Raw genomic sequence first — 16,002 nt, 5'->3', positions numbered from 1 at the left:
TTTTGATGAGTTGGTGGGTTGGATATCAGGATAGACATATGTATATGCTTGTGGATCAGCATTTACCAAGATCTGTTTTACTGACTTAGGAATCTGTTAGGGTCTCAGCACTTGTTTCTTATTGTCAGCATTTAACAAATCATTAAAAGCCATTTTTGCAAGCTTAAAGGGTGGAATTAAATCACTGGCTAGTGGGGGCTCATCAGCACAACAAAAAGTATATATAAGCTGACAGAATCTAGCAAAGTATACTACATTCCTATCCTCTGCCATCCTATCCCCTATGAAACCTAGCACAGCACTTGCAAAATCAAAATGAGTTTGATGGATAAAGGCATACCCGATTTGCTGACTCATGATGGGAATAACATCAAAGTTGGAGCATTTATTGGAGAATGCCTTAGTGATACAATCAAAGAATAAGCTCCATTCCTTTCTGATATTTGACCTTTTCAGTTGACCCAGCTTTCCCAAACTTTTCTCATAGCCAGACCGGCCATAAGCTGTTGTAAAACAGGATCCTCCACTGTTGAGAATGTACAACCTTCAGGTAAGTGGAGAGCTTTACGAACTGCTCCTGGAGTAACCAAATGCTCGACATCTCCTGATGTAAAAATGATGCTTGGTGAACCTGCAGCACCACCATTATCAAATAGCCCAGTTCGCCAAAACGTCAGCACTTGTTTGCTTGAAATAGATTGAGGTTGGGTCAAAGCGTACCCAATCTCACTATTAGCTAAGAAATCTTGCACAAAGTGCAGATCTGATGGAGCTTCAGCCTTGTTCAGGATTGCAGCATAGTTATTTGGTACAAACTTGGCTCCATCAACAATTAAATCCTTGGGCGCCATCAGAAATAAGTGAGAAATTAGTTTGCCTGAAAGGTGTTTGATGAAATGTCTGTATAGAAAACCGTCAGAAAATGTGAGAGAATAAGAAAAAAAGAGAGAGAGTGAAAAGAATAGATATGTGAATAAAAGATTTGAAAATCTTTTATCTCTTTTACTTAGACAACCCACGTGACAGCAGTTACTGAGAAGTGGAACAGACCTTTACACCTGTCAGCCATGCAGCAGTTACGGCAAAAGTTAATGGGCACAGTAAATAAGTAATGATTACATTGCACGTTCAGTTTTTTTAAAAAAACTGTTCCCACTAAACAAATGATTATTACTGCTTTATCTCACATAAACCGATATTCAGTAAAAATATGACCGTTTAAGTAATGAACAAAAACAAAATCGAGTAAATAAATACTGGCACGCCAGCATCAGAACTTGATTATTATCAGAATTTAAAACTCATCAGAATATGGCTCCTTTACTCGAAAAGTGAATGTTTATTTCTGTATTTCTTCACATAAATACTGATATGGTTTCATCAAAACTTAATCATCAGAACTTCCATCAGAACTTGTCCTCAGAACTTGATGAATCAGAACTTGAAGAGCCTGTTCTTGGTTCTGATGCTTCTTGATATGTGGTTGGATCTTCAATATGCCCCCTTGCACAGGTGCATTTTCCTTTGACGTAGTTACCACAGTTTCAATAACATCAGAGTTTAACCCATCAGAGTTTGCAGTGTCAGGATTTAGACTGTCAGGATTTAGACTGTCATGATTTAGACTGTCAGGATTTACAAAATCAGAATTTAAAACTTCATTCTCAAATCTCAGCTGATTATGATCATTGAAATCTTCAAGTCCTGTAATCTTCTTATCATCAAAAGAGACATTGATAGATTCCATGACAACCCTTGTTCTTAAATTGTAGACTCTGAAGGCTTTTGTGGAAAGTGGATATCCAACAAAAATTCCTTCATCAGCTTTTAGATCAAATTTGGATAGCTGTTCAGGATGAGTCTTAAGAACAAAACACTTGCATCCAAATACATGAAAATACTTCAAATTTGGCTTCTTTTTCTTCACCATCTCATATGGTGTCTTTCCATGCTTGTTGATAAGTGTTGCATTCTGAGTAAAACAAGCAGTCTGCACAGCTTCAGCCCAAAAATAGGTTGGTAACTTTGCTTCATCAAGCATAGTTCGTGCAGCTTCAATAAGAGTTCTATTATTTCTTTCAACAACTCCATTTTGCTGTGGACTTCCAGGAGCAAAAAATTCCTGCTTGATTTCATGGTCTTTGTAGAACTCTTCCATAATCAAATTCTTGAACTCAGTGCCATTATCACTTCTTATGATTTTCACAGAGTCTTTAACCAATTTATCCAGTTGTTTGACATGATCAATCAAGATAGATGCAGATTCACTTTTTGTGTGTAAGAAATACACCCATGTGTATCTGGTGAACTCATCCACTATGACCATATCATATTTCTTCTTTGCAATAGACATGACATTCACTGGATCAAATAGATCAACATGTAGTAGGTGATAAGGCTCAAGAATTGAAGATTCAGTCTTGCTCTTGAAAGAAGATTTTCTTTATTTTGCCTTTTGACATGAATCACAAAGGCCATAAGGAGCAAATACTGATTTTGGCAGTCCTCTCACAAGATCTTTCTTGACTAGTTCATTTATATTGCTGAAATTTAAATGAGAGAGTTTCTTGTGCCAATCCCAGCTTTCTTCAATTGATGCTCTACTTAACAGACAAATTACAGAACCATCAGAACTTGTTGAAAGCTTGGCTTCATAAATGTTACCATGCCTATTTCCCTTTAGAACAACTTTGCCTGTAGATTTGCTTACAACTTCACAGTGTTCTTCAAAGAAATCCACATGATAACCTCTGTCACATATTTGACTAACACTCAGCAGATTGTGTTTGAGTCCTGAGTCTAAAGCTACTTTTTCAATGATGACATTCCCAAGATTGATATTGCCATATCCCAGAGTTTTTCCAATGTTGCCATCTCCATAAGAAACACATGGGCCAGCTTTCTTTACAAATTCTGATAGTAGGGCTTTATTTCCAGTCATATGTCCTGAACATCCACTATCCAGAACTAGGATGTTTTTCCTGTTGCACTGCAATCACAAAGACCACTAATGATTAATTTTAAGGACCCAGACTTGCTTGGATCCTTTGGCCATATTAAGTTTGTTAACATTTGCAGCGGATTTAACATCAGAGTTTATGTTAATATTTTTCTTATCAGAATTTACAATATCAGACTTTGCATTAGAACTTACACTAGAAGGAATAATGCTAACTTTCTTTAAAGAAGGTTTTATTTGATAATAATCATAGTACAACCTATGATATTCCTTACAAGTATAAATGGAATGCCATAAACTACCACAATGAAAACAAGGATTTTGTGGCCTATATCTAACAGACTGACTCTTAACTCCTGATTTTGAAGGTAAGGAGTTTATGTTCTTATTCTTCCTGCAAAAAGAAGCCAGATGGTTAGAATTTCCACAGTTATAACATTTCTTTCTAGGAGCATTAGGAACAGGCTTATAGTCATTGCTTTTATTCACACCTTCCTTTCCATTCCTATTTTTCCTAGGTGGATTTACCTTGTTTACATTCTTGACATCTTTCAGCTTATGCGTAAGCTGCTTCTTTGTCATTAAGCCTATGTTAACTTCAGTTGGCTTATCCTGTTTTGGTTTGTCAGAAGTTAATTTCTCTTTAACTTCTGATTTATCAATATCAGACTTTACAGCTACAAACTTAACAAGATTTACCTTTGGCTTTTATTTAACAACTATAGGCTCAATTTCTACAGTTCCTTTATTATTCTTATCATCTCCATAACCTAAGCCCTCTTTCCAATTTCCACTACTTAACAAATTCTGAGTTGTTCTGCCAGAGTTAGTCCAAGTCTTGATAATCTCTCTTTCCTTTTCTAACTCTGTTTTTAGAGATTCATTCATTTTAAGCACTTCATCTCTAACATAGAAAGCATCATCTCTATCTTTCTGAGTTTGATGGAACATAACTAACTCTTTCTCTAAATAATCATTCCTCTTTTTATAAGCAAGATTTTCAGAAGTTAATCTTTCACATGTTAAAGTTTGATCTCTATAACTAATGAACATGGTTTTAAGATATCTTCTCAACTCGGTAATATCATCAGTATAAAAAGCATAAGTTGTTTGAGGTACCTTTAACTCAGCAGCTTCAGAACTGCTATCAGCATTTGCCATCAAGGCATAGTTCACCTCACTTTCAGAATTTAAAGTGTCTATCCAGCTTTTCTTCTTTGTGACAAGAGCCTTGTCTTTGTCACTTTTTCCTTTCTTGCAATCAGGAGATATGTGGCCTTTCTCACCACAGTTATAGCATTTGACATTTGAGTAATCTCCTTTGTCAGACTTTCCTCCTTTGCCTTCAGATTTTCTGAAACTTTTCTTATCAGAACTTGCACCTTTCCTGGAAAATTTCTTCCCCCTTCTGAATTTTCCGTATGCTATCTTTGTGATACCTTTCACCATAAGAGCACACAACTTCATCATCTCTTCATCAGCATCCATCTCAGATAGACTTTTAGTTTCTGAATCCTAATCACTATCAGCACTTAATGACTCAGTATCAGACTTTGTGATGAGAGCATTTCCTTTGCCTTTCTTTGAGACAGCCACTTTAGGGGATTCCTCCTCAGCCTTAAGAGCAACTGTCCTTGACTTTCTCCCATGCCTCTTGCTTCATTGATCCATCTCAAGTTCATGAGTCTTGAGCATACCATAAATTTCATCAAGAGTAGTTTCATCAAGAGCATAGTTGTCTCTTATAGTTGTGGCCTTCAAATCCCAACTTTCAGGAAGAGCTAACAGGAATTTGAGATTATTATCTTCAAGATCATATTCCTTATCCACCAGTGACAGATCATTCAAGAGTTTGACAAATCTGTGATATAAACCAGTTAATGACTCATCAGGTTTTAAGTTAAAGTGCTCATACTCTTGAGTGAGTATAGTCTTTCTGTTTTTCTTAATTGAATCAGTTCCCTGGCATCTTGTCTCCAAGGCATCCCATATCTCCTTTGCAGTATTGCAGTTAATTACCCTTTTTGACATGACATTATCAATGGCACTATACAACAAATGTCTTACCTTTGCATCCTTGGCAATAAATGAGATATCTTCAGCTGTATATTCACTTTTCTCCTTTGGTACAGTCTGTGCTGGCTGATCTGCAACTACAACAGAGAGCTTGGTTGGCTTATATGGTCCTTCATTAATTCTGTCAAGGTATTCTGGATCTGTAGCTTCCAGAAACATAGACATCCTCACCTTTCATATGGGATACTCAGAAGGTTTCAGTATGGGAACCCTAATAGTCTCATATCGATTATGGATTTGAGTCTTTGGAGTTTCTTCAGTTTTGGTAGGCTTAGTTGGAGTTTGTGTTTCTTCAGACATGATTATTTTTGGATCTTTACTGTATGTATGTTAACAGATTGCTCTGATACCACTTGTTAGGTCACACACACTGTAGAAGGGGGTTGAATACAGTGTTTACTATAATCAAATCGAATATAAGAACTCAAGTAACAGAACACATATTTTATTCAACACAATATACCCTGTGACAAAGAACTGTTCTCTTTCAGTGATGAACAAATTAACACCAGAGCTGCTAGGGTTACAATAAATAATAATCTCGATTAAGATAACACTTATAGTGTAAACCCTATACTGTGTTTATATAGACACACAGTTACAAGATAAACTTCTAATTGATATCGAATATGATTCTGCATCCTAAAATATATCAACTAGTTATCTTTTCTTCCAAGTATTCTATTTTTCATAGAATTCTTCTTCATGTATATCTCTTCTTGTTTTAGTCTCGATCTTCTTTCCTTTCAATCAGCCGCCTTCCTTATCTGAAAGTCTCCTTAAGTCCTGATATTATCTCCTGATAAATATCTTCTGATAACTTAAGTTCTGATATCTTAAGTCCTGACTTCAGTATAAGTATTGATTTCCAGTTAAGTCCTGATTTGTTGTAATATCCCGGATTTTCAGCTATTATTATTATTATTATTTCTTGAATATGTTTATATGATTTTCAGATTTAAAAGGAATAAAATTGTGGATATTTTATTACTGTTTGGTGTGTTCGTGTTATTGATAATGTATTATTTGTTAAGTATGGTATCGATTCCTATGATTATTGTGAAAGTATTTAATTACTTTTGCAATTTAAAATTTCATTTGAAAGCCGATTGTTTAAACCAATATCGGTAAAACTGAGTGCATTTTCTAATATTGGGGATTGAGTGAGTATTTTACTCGCCTTAATATTTTATTTTGTCAGAAATATTATTTGGTATTTTTAACTGTATTCACCCGGGCGTAGGGTGAGGTTTAAAAATATTAAAAATAATATTTTACGACTATTTTGGTACGTGTTAAATGAATTATTATGTGTTTAATATTATTTAAAATGTGTTTTCCCGTGATTTAATATGAGGTGAATTTGTATGTGGTCTTGTAAGGACCGGGGTATTTTTCAGATACTCTTTACGTGTTAAAAATATTTTTGTATGAAATTACCCGCAATCTGGACGCGTGTTAAAGTACGTTTTTATCGAGGTACTTATTTTATCTAGTTTTGCGGGTGTTTGCATATATTATATGTATTTTCAGGATTTATTAATAATTTAAAAAGTATTTCGGTTTCATAAAAATTATTGGACCGGGCCCCTATCGGGACGTTAAACCCCACAAAATTTGTATTTCTATTTTTGTAAAATCATGGGACTTTCAAATATTTTATATTTTCGCATTTTTGAAATATTCATAATTATTGGAAAATTTTGATATAAATTTTATATTTATTGAATTAAATATTATTTCCCGTTAATTATTAATTTTGGGGACTAATTATTCGTATTAAACGAAATAATTAGGTGCCGAATAATAATAAAAATTATGTTTTTTAAATATTTAATTTTATTATTTAAAATAAAATTAAATATTTACAAAAAAAAGAAAAAAAAAACAAAATCAAAAAAAAATTATAAAAAAAAACAAAACGTGGCAGGCGGCCACCACCCCCACCTGCCACCCCTGTGCTTAATAAACAACCCCCGCCTCTAATCACTTTTTCCCCTTTTCAACCGCCGCCCCCTCCCCATTCTCAGTCTCTCCTCTCCTTCTCCCACTTTAGTTTTTAATTTTCAAAAATTTATATCTTTTCAACCGTCGGTCCAAATTTCGATTATTATATATATAAATGATCAGCGCTTCGATACCTACGCATAAATATATATATTGCAAGATTTTGAGGAGATAATTTGCGCTGCATATTTCCGTTATAATTTATTTTCGGGGCATAGAAGAAGGAATTTAACGGTGTTGATTACTCCACATGACTTCTCAGCGCGTATATGTCTATAGCCATTAATTTCGAATTTTTCTGGAGATATTTTCCGGACATCATATATTCACTTCGGGGTGATCAGAATTTATTTTGGGTAACGATTTCGAAATTCTCCCTTCGTATTTATGTATATTATAGCATGCTTGTGTTTATATATTAATTTCATAATTTTTAGAATTTGTTATAGAAGTCGCTTTTTGCCGTATGTTTTGTTTCTGGTGTATTTATACGTGCAAATATAAATTATTGTTTGTTTTAAAATTTATATATTTTATTAGAGAAAATTTGGATTATATTGTTTGGAATTGATATTGAGGGGTTCTGACCCCGGGAAAAGTCCATTTTATAAAGACGTTATTTCAAATTTTTTTGTGAAATATCTATTTTAATTTCAAATCATTATCTTTCATTATTTCTGAAAATCATAATTTGATTTAATTATTTATAATTTATTTTGATTAATTATTTATTCATTTAATTAATTAATTAATTCATTTAATTAATTGATTTTATTTATAAATAATTGAATGAAGTGTAAATATTTATAATTAAGCCAAATAATATTCTAAAATTATTTTGAGCTTTTTAAATTATTTAAAAGTATTGAATATTCAATTAATATTATTATTAATTGAATTAATCTTATTTTATTCATAATAAATAGACCGTTCATCCGTTTAATACGAAACGAACGTGTCTAAACTCAGAAAAATATTATGCTTTCATTAAAAATACTTTTGAGATAAAAATCATTTTGATTTCGAAAGATCGCTTGTTTTGCAAGTTAGTTCTGAGTTACATATTCATCAAAAAGTCGTATTTCGAATCGATTTCAGTTTTAAACATACTGAGTCGAATATTTTGATGGATTGAGCCATGTCTTATTGAATTATGTGATACGTAAATTATGTGTTTACTACAAGTCAAGACAGATTTTCTTATGTGTTTACTGCAAGTCAAGGCAGATTTTCTTATGTGTTTACAGCAAGTCAAGGTTGATTCTTACTATATATTTGATTGTTGATTGGGATTGGGATTGGAAATAGGTGGATAGTCCAATAAATAGAGGAAATGCTGCCGAATTTTCGGTAGATTTCCTATCCATTTATTGGATATGAATGAGTTTGTTATATAAATATATTTTCAGTTACATATCATTGAAACATGTCTACGTGCATATATGGGTCAAGAGTCTTGTGTCTGACTGTTTTCTTTATATGTGGGTTATCGTTTGGGTAGTCGATAGAGTTTTGACGCGTAGTTCGTCGAGTAATTATCGTGTAGACGATGAAGATTGTATCTTTTAATTATAGGTGCGAATCATTCAAGACGATCAAGACGAGACTTTGAGATCCAGAGTAAAGTTGAACAGTAATGCATATCAGGAATCTAGCAATCGCTGGAGCAACATATCAGTGAATTATCGAAATAGGAAGACGGTGTTGTCATGAGAAGTCGTGATGAGATATTTTGTGTTACTGCGAGTGTGCTTAACTGCTAAAAACCAAAGGCAAGTTTTCTTGTACTATTCTAATTCCGGAATAGTTAAATGTTTTAGACATCAAAATGATTGATTTTGATTATGCAAGTTTTTATACGCTATTCAACTTCCAGAATAGTTATATGTTTATAGATATGGATTAAACTGTTTATAAAGCTATTGGAAGACATTGCATGCATATAATCATTGGGATTATTGAAATCGTGTTATTCTAGCAATTGTTTTGCTAGCATATAATTCATTTCCAGATAGATAGTGAATAACTATGTTATCTCATTTCACTCTATACAGTGGAACTTGATATTGATATTTAGCGAATAACTAATCATTCTAGTTATTTCGCCATCAGTTGTTGAGATTACTCCGGACCATGAGAAATGGGGAGTAGATTATGATAGGATATCGATTAATTCGATTCCTATATGATGGAAATTATTTTGATTGGAAGATGCGTAAGTGGCCCGGGCGGACGGTCCAACATTTAGGGCGTTGTGCTAACTAAAATATGTTAATACAATTTTGTTGTTTGGCCACAGTGTGCCTTTTTATTAAAGTATATATCGGTTATGGCCGGTATGTAGCTTTTGTGGAGTACTCATTTTGGGATCTAAATTCTACGAATTATGATCCAGCTCTATCACAGAGGTTGATCAGCGTGTGATATTGCTTCTGCCGGAATTATTGTGATGCCCAATCTAAAACTTATTGTTTACTGTTCTACAAGCTTACTGTTAGCTTCATTTGTGATTCAGATATTATTGATTATCTGTTGTTCTTTCTTTATCAGTATAAAACTGTTGCTGATAATCATGCATAATGATTTATCAAGTGTTTCTATTTTGGATAAAGTGTGAGATTCAGTTTAAATCAGTTTTTAATTGAGGTTGATGTTTACTTTGCTGTCAATATCAAAAGTGGTATTAATATAGATGATTGATGTTGACTTCAGTATGGGATGTTGTGAGCATCTAAGTTCGTATTGATATCTAATTTGATATGACATCAAAATAAGTATTAATATCAAGTGTGCAGTTTTGAATAAAGTTTCATGTTGTTGTTTACGATATTCTGTAAACATTGTTTTACGAGTTTTATTCTCGCTGAGATTCAAAATAATGCTGAAGCATATTTGCTCAAAAGCATAAAAAGAGTTTTGAATACATTTAAGGAACCAATTCTGGGATTCCTTAACAGATTTTCTGAGTCAGCAATTATGATTTTAAGTATTTTGCTCCCGTGTAGATGTCAGTTTAATATCAAAAGACCATCTATATATGCTATAACGAACTTACTGAGCATTTTCTTTCGCTCATACTTGCCTGTTTTTAAATTTAACCTTCCAGTGAGGATTAGATTGTGCTGTTTAGACGCGTAATTGGAGAAAGCAAAGAAGAAGTTTTTGGAAGGTGGTTGGTCCAGGGTTTGCGGACTAGTGTAAGTTTTATTGTGTAAAGTTGTTTGTTTATATATTAGTTATGTTATCTTATATTTGGGCCTAGTATACTTCTTTTCGAAGTTATACTAGCGGGTTAAGTTTTGAGTTTGCGAATTTATTGAAAAGTGTTTTAAAAGAAAGTGAAAAAATTATTATGGAATTTGGATATCTTGTTTCTAGAACTGTAACCTTAAAAGATCTTGGATTAGTTTGGGGTCATAGATGCTAAATATCTTCCGCTGGCATTTGCATTTTGATTAAACAAGTTAATTTGGATTGAGGTTTCATCGTGACGACCAAATCTTCTGACCCCGGATTTGGGGGCGTCACATTTGTCCTGTTAAGTAAGATCTGAAAACTAAACACAAATCATATTAGACATGACATCACAAATATATCTAACAGATTAATCATTTAAGGGTCTCAATTATGGTCTCAAAGTTACTCGAGGTTTCGGGGTTCGCTCGCGAAACGCCATTACTTAAAATGGTCATTTCTCATCGCTCGTAACTCGAATTTAGGTGAACGACATATCAAAACGAAACTCGTAACATGAACTATCTAAAAATGGCAAAGGTCAGAATCTTACAGTGAGTTCACGGGTCCTAAAGTTTCATGCAAAATAGTCTAAGGAAAACGAGCATCACGACGCCTATGTTTATGAGATTCCCAAAATAATTACGACTCTCAATCCTCATCAATTCACTCACAACCACCAACATAATAATATTCAACCATCATACTACAAACTCAGTCCCCAAATCCAAGTTTTACCAATTTATCCAACCAATCAAAGACCCAATATTCAAAACCAATACAAATCCACCAAAACTACTTATAATCAAAGATCATGCCTTAATACTAACAATGCTTCAATAAAACTTAATGGAATCATAAAATCAAAGTTAGGGTTTGAAGTTTATACCTTCCTTAGATCCTTAAACCACTTACAAGATATTTTAATCCTTAATAGAGCCTTGATCTATGTTTATCATGTTCAAACTTGCAAAAGAGTTCAAGAAATGAGTTAGAACTTTTGGAGTTACAATTAGTCCGATTTAAACTGTAAATATAAGGGTCTTACCATGATTATTTGGACGAGACTTGTGAACAAGAGTTGTAGGCCATCTCAATACCTTTCCAACGAGCTATAGAACACAACTTTTGAGTGAGTATTGAAGGAGATATGGCAGTTTGAAGTTGCTGGTATTATTTTGGCTAAGAGCAAGAAGCTTGGAAATGGGGGGAGAGAAATGAAATGTTGCTTAGTTGATTTTTTTTGAATGAAATGAAATACTTGGTTTAAAATTAACCTTTCAAAATATCTTTATTTTTGCTTTAATAAACTGATGATCTCACCTTGATTACATCATCACAAGGACACTTGTTCAATCCTTATGGTTGGATGATGTCATCCTCCCCTAATCCCTTTGATTAGCGCTTAATTACTTGGCTAATGATCACTAATCTGTTATACGGTTTGCTTAATTTTTATTTTCATTCATCGTTTGAGGGATCATATCCGGGATCTTATTACTTGGATTCTCCTAAACATTTCTCAATTTTTTATATTCCTTTATGATCCTCTCTTATTATCCTTGAATTTAAATCATTTTAATCATGTTACCTTATACTCAATTCTTTCGGTATCTGATGGATTTTCGATAAAAAATCAAAGTGTCCGGATTCGAATTCTAATGACATTTACATACACTCATTTACTTTATGGAATACTAATATGATCTTAGAATTTCCATAATAGTACTCCTATATAGCGTGGTCTAATAATTTTCCTTAATCAGCATCTTCAGCAAAAAGTTACTATTCATCAGTGTTTCAAAAATTCCAAAAATTGGGGTTATTGCACGGCTGCATATACACTTAACCAATTTCCAACAAAAGCGGTTCAAAAGACCCCAAATGAGATATGGACTGATAAACGTCGTAGTATGTAATTTATAAAAATTTGGAGACATGAAGCATTTGTAAAACATTTAGCCTCTAACAAACTTGGACCAAAATTAGATAGATGCTATTTTGTGGGATACCCAAGTGAGACTAGGGTACAAATTTTATAATCCTTCCGAGAACAAAGTGTTTGTTGCTCGGGCCGCTGTATTTCTTGAGGGAGAACTACTTTCTAAGAAAATCAGTGGGAGGACAATACATCTCAATGAATTTCAAGAACCACGTGATAACATTGAACCAGAGTTGAAATAAGATCAGGATGTACATCAAAACGTTGAAAGTAATCCTGTTTAGGAAACATAGGTAGATCTAGTAAGATTCACCATGAGTCCGGGAGAAATTATGGATTTCTTTTGACTCAAGATGGTGATGCGATGCTTACGGATAAGGATAAGCTTCACACCTACCAAGATGCTATGAACAGTCCAGACTCCTAGATATGGCTGGAGGCCAAGAAATCCGCGATGAAATCCATGTATCAAAATAAAGTATTGACTTTAGTTGATCCACTCGAAGGGGTAAAACCTATAGGGTGCAAGTGGGTTTTCAAGAAGAAAACTGACATGGATGGTAAAGTACAGACCTATAAGGTGCGACTAGTGGCAAAAGGTTTCAAACAAATTCATGGCATAGACTATGATGAGACTTTTTCACTAGTTGCTATGATCAAGTCCATCAGGATTTTGTTAGCAATAGTTGCTTACTTTGACTATGAGATTTGGTAAAATGATGTGTTTGCAAGAAGGTTAGTGGGAGCCATGTGACATTCCTAGTATTATATGTAGATGACATCTAACAGATATGAAATGACATACCTTCTCTATAGTTTGTTAAGACTTGGTTGAGAAATAGTTTCTTGATGAAAGACTTAGGCGATGCTACTTAGATATTAGGGATTAAGATCTATAAAGATAGATTGAGGAGATTAATCGATCTAGTTGCAGTACATACATTGTTAAATTATTGCATCATTTTAGGATGCAGGAGGCAAAGAGTAAATATGTCCCGATGTCTCTTGGGATAGTGATCTCATAGGATAACTGCCCTAAATCATTAGATGAAAAGGTCCGTCTTAGAAAAGATTCATATGCTTCGGCAATTGGAACTATAATGTATGCAATGATATGTACTTGTCCAGGCATTTCGTATGCTTTGAGCATGACGAACATATACTAGTCTAATCCAGGTGAGGCTCACTGGATAGTTGTCAAGAATATTCATAAGTACTTAAAGAGGACTAAAGATTTATTTTTGGTGTAAGGAGAAAATAGGGAACTAGTTGTAAAGGGTTACACTGATACTAGTTTCTTAACCTAATTTATGGCTAGACAAGGATAATTATGTGTCTATGTATGGTTTGTGTTTTGTCTAAATATAATTGATGTTAGCTTGAATAGTTCACATCAAGAACATTGATGATTCTATGGAAGCCTACCAATTCGCCACCGCCAAGAAAAAGGTACGTTCACAGAGATTTTGTGGCAGAGTTTGGATCAAGGCAAGTGCAGCAGTGACAAAAAACCAAATTTGGGATATATCAACCTATTCAACTGACAGTGGTATAAAAAAGGGTGGTTTACTGCTAGAATAGGCAAACAAAGAGGCGTAACTGCCGGATCCCTTTCGATCCACCCAAAAGCATAATCAAAGGGACTGCTATTAAAGCATGCAAACAACCATAAATCATCATCCATCCATTCATCAAGGTATGTAGAATAATTTGTGTTGATTGAATTGAGATTGAATTTTGATTTGAAGAAACCCTAGGAGAGAGAAAGAGTGATAATTTGGGGGTTTTTTGTTTGGTATTTTAATACGGATGAGGTTATGTTAACTTAGTGTAATCCGAGCAGAATGGTAAATGGCATATCCTACCTGTTAGCTTAGATATCCTTTACCTATTACGGTATTAATCTGTCTTGCCCTCTGGCATGGTTTAAGTGTTAGCTTTTAACATCGAGTTGTGTTCTCTTTGTCTTTTTGTTTTGATAAATCGGGGATATGGCTGAGAGAAGGAACCCAATTCAAGAGATGGAAGATAGTTTTGCGAGAATCCGGCTAGAAGAGGAAGATGGGGGGATTATCTTATGAAGGGGAGGAAGAGGTGTTGCCAGAAATAGATATGCGATGGTGTCTCGTAGGTCGCTTTTTTACTGAATCATATGTAGATTTCCAAGCGATGCAACACAAAATGGCATCACTTTGGAAACCGGGGAGGGGATTATATGTCAAGGAGATAGAACCAAATAGATATATCTTTCAGTTTTACCATGAGGTGGACATCAAAAGAGTCATAGAAGGCAGTCCGTGGACATTTGGTAGGTTTCAACTAGTGTTTGTACGACTAAAGGAAGGTGACAACCCAAGAACGGTGCAAATCAACAATCTAGATGTGTGGGTGCAATTACATGAAATACAGACAGGCTACATGTCTCAAAGAGTAGTTCAGGACGTGGGCAATTACTTGGGAAAGTTCATAGAGTCTGATTCAAATAACTTCGTTGGCGTATGGCGGGGCTATTTACATGTTCGTGTGTCTATTTCATTGGATGTGCCACTTAAACGTAGAATGAAACTAAAGAAGAGTGCAGAATAGTGGTGCTTGGTCAACTTTAAGTATGAAGCAATACCCACTTTTTGTTTCATTTGTGGAATGATTGGTCATAGTGAGAAGTTCTATGAACGTATTTTTGATACTCCACTTGAGACAATAGAGAAACCATATGGAATGTGGATGAGAGCTGAGCCTTGAAGGAGAAAACATATGATTGGATCTAAATGGCTTCTACAGGGTGGTGCATTTCCGGTGAAAGATTCTGGGGAAGATGATGCAGGAAAAGATGGCAACTCTGAGATTGGCACGAAGGGGATAAACAATCCCAACGGATCAGGAATAGAGGTACTGCAATCCGGAAGGGTTGAGAGGGAAAGTAACCAAAGTTTGCTAGGCATGAATCAAGGAAACAATATTAGTAAGTCAACATTATCTATTGTCCCCGATATCATGCAATATTTGAATATTGAGCGGGAAGATAATACTGTGGAAATAGAAACTACTGGGCTGCAATTAACTGATCCAAAGAGGCGTAGAACACATGATCCAGTAACAAGAAAGTCCAAGTCAAATGAAATAGAAGAGGATGATTTTGTGCTGGACACTCAACACCAACATACAGACAACCAAAAAATGGCTTTTCGGCGGGTCTTGTTTTACAGGCCCGCCATGCATTATGAGTACTCTCAGTTGGAACTGCCGAGGGATCGGGCTCCCTTGGAATGTTCGGTTCCTAAAAGACGTTGTTAGTCGTAAAAAGCCCATGTTTGTTTTTCTTTGTGAAACAATTGGTTTAAAAGATAAACTAGAAAGTATAAGACGGCAGCTTGGGTATGAAGGTATGATAGTGGTTGACCCTCAAGGCTGAAGTGGTGGCATGGCGTTATTATGGAGAGAAGAAGATCAGGGAACTCTTCTTAGCTTCTCTCAGCATCATATAGACATTGAGGTAAAAGTTGATGAGATGACTCCATGACGTCTAACAGGTTTATACGGTAAACCAAATCGAACTCAACGTAGGAAAACTTGGGACCTATTAAGACATTTAGCAAGTGATTCTAACCTACCATGATGTGTAATTGATGACCTTAATAATATTTTTCTCAGTTAGACAAGAAGGGAGGTGCTTTGTATCCAACATGGTTGATCGATCGTTTTAGCGAGACGTTAACTGAAATAGGCCTTATTGATATGGACTTGGTGGGGCATCAGTACACTTGGGAGAGAGGGAGTGGTATAG

General features: G+C 34.6%; 1 protein-coding gene across 1 annotated transcript; it reads left to right on the top strand.

The window, feature by feature from the left end:
• Positions 1-14,279: 14,279 nt before the first annotated feature.
• Positions 14,280-14,804, top strand: LOC141665451 (uncharacterized). Its single transcript, XM_074471435.1, has one exon. The coding sequence runs from the start codon at positions 14,280-14,282 to the stop codon at positions 14,802-14,804; it is 525 nt and encodes a 174-aa protein (XP_074327536.1).
• The last annotated feature ends 1,198 nt before the right edge of the window (positions 14,805-16,002 follow it).

The sequence above is a fragment of the Apium graveolens genome, chromosome 6, assembly GCF_009905375.1.
Source record: "Apium graveolens cultivar Ventura chromosome 6, ASM990537v1, whole genome shotgun sequence".
Lineage (NCBI taxonomy): Eukaryota > Viridiplantae > Streptophyta > Magnoliopsida > Apiales > Apiaceae > Apium > Apium graveolens.
This window is presented reverse-complemented; position numbering and strand designations above follow the sequence as displayed.

Bases quoted from the DNA above. Each gene is read 5' to 3' on its own strand.
- LOC141665451 (XM_074471435.1), top strand. From the start codon at position 14,280: ATGGGGGGATTATCTTATGAAGGGGAGGAAGAGGTGTTGCCAGAAATA.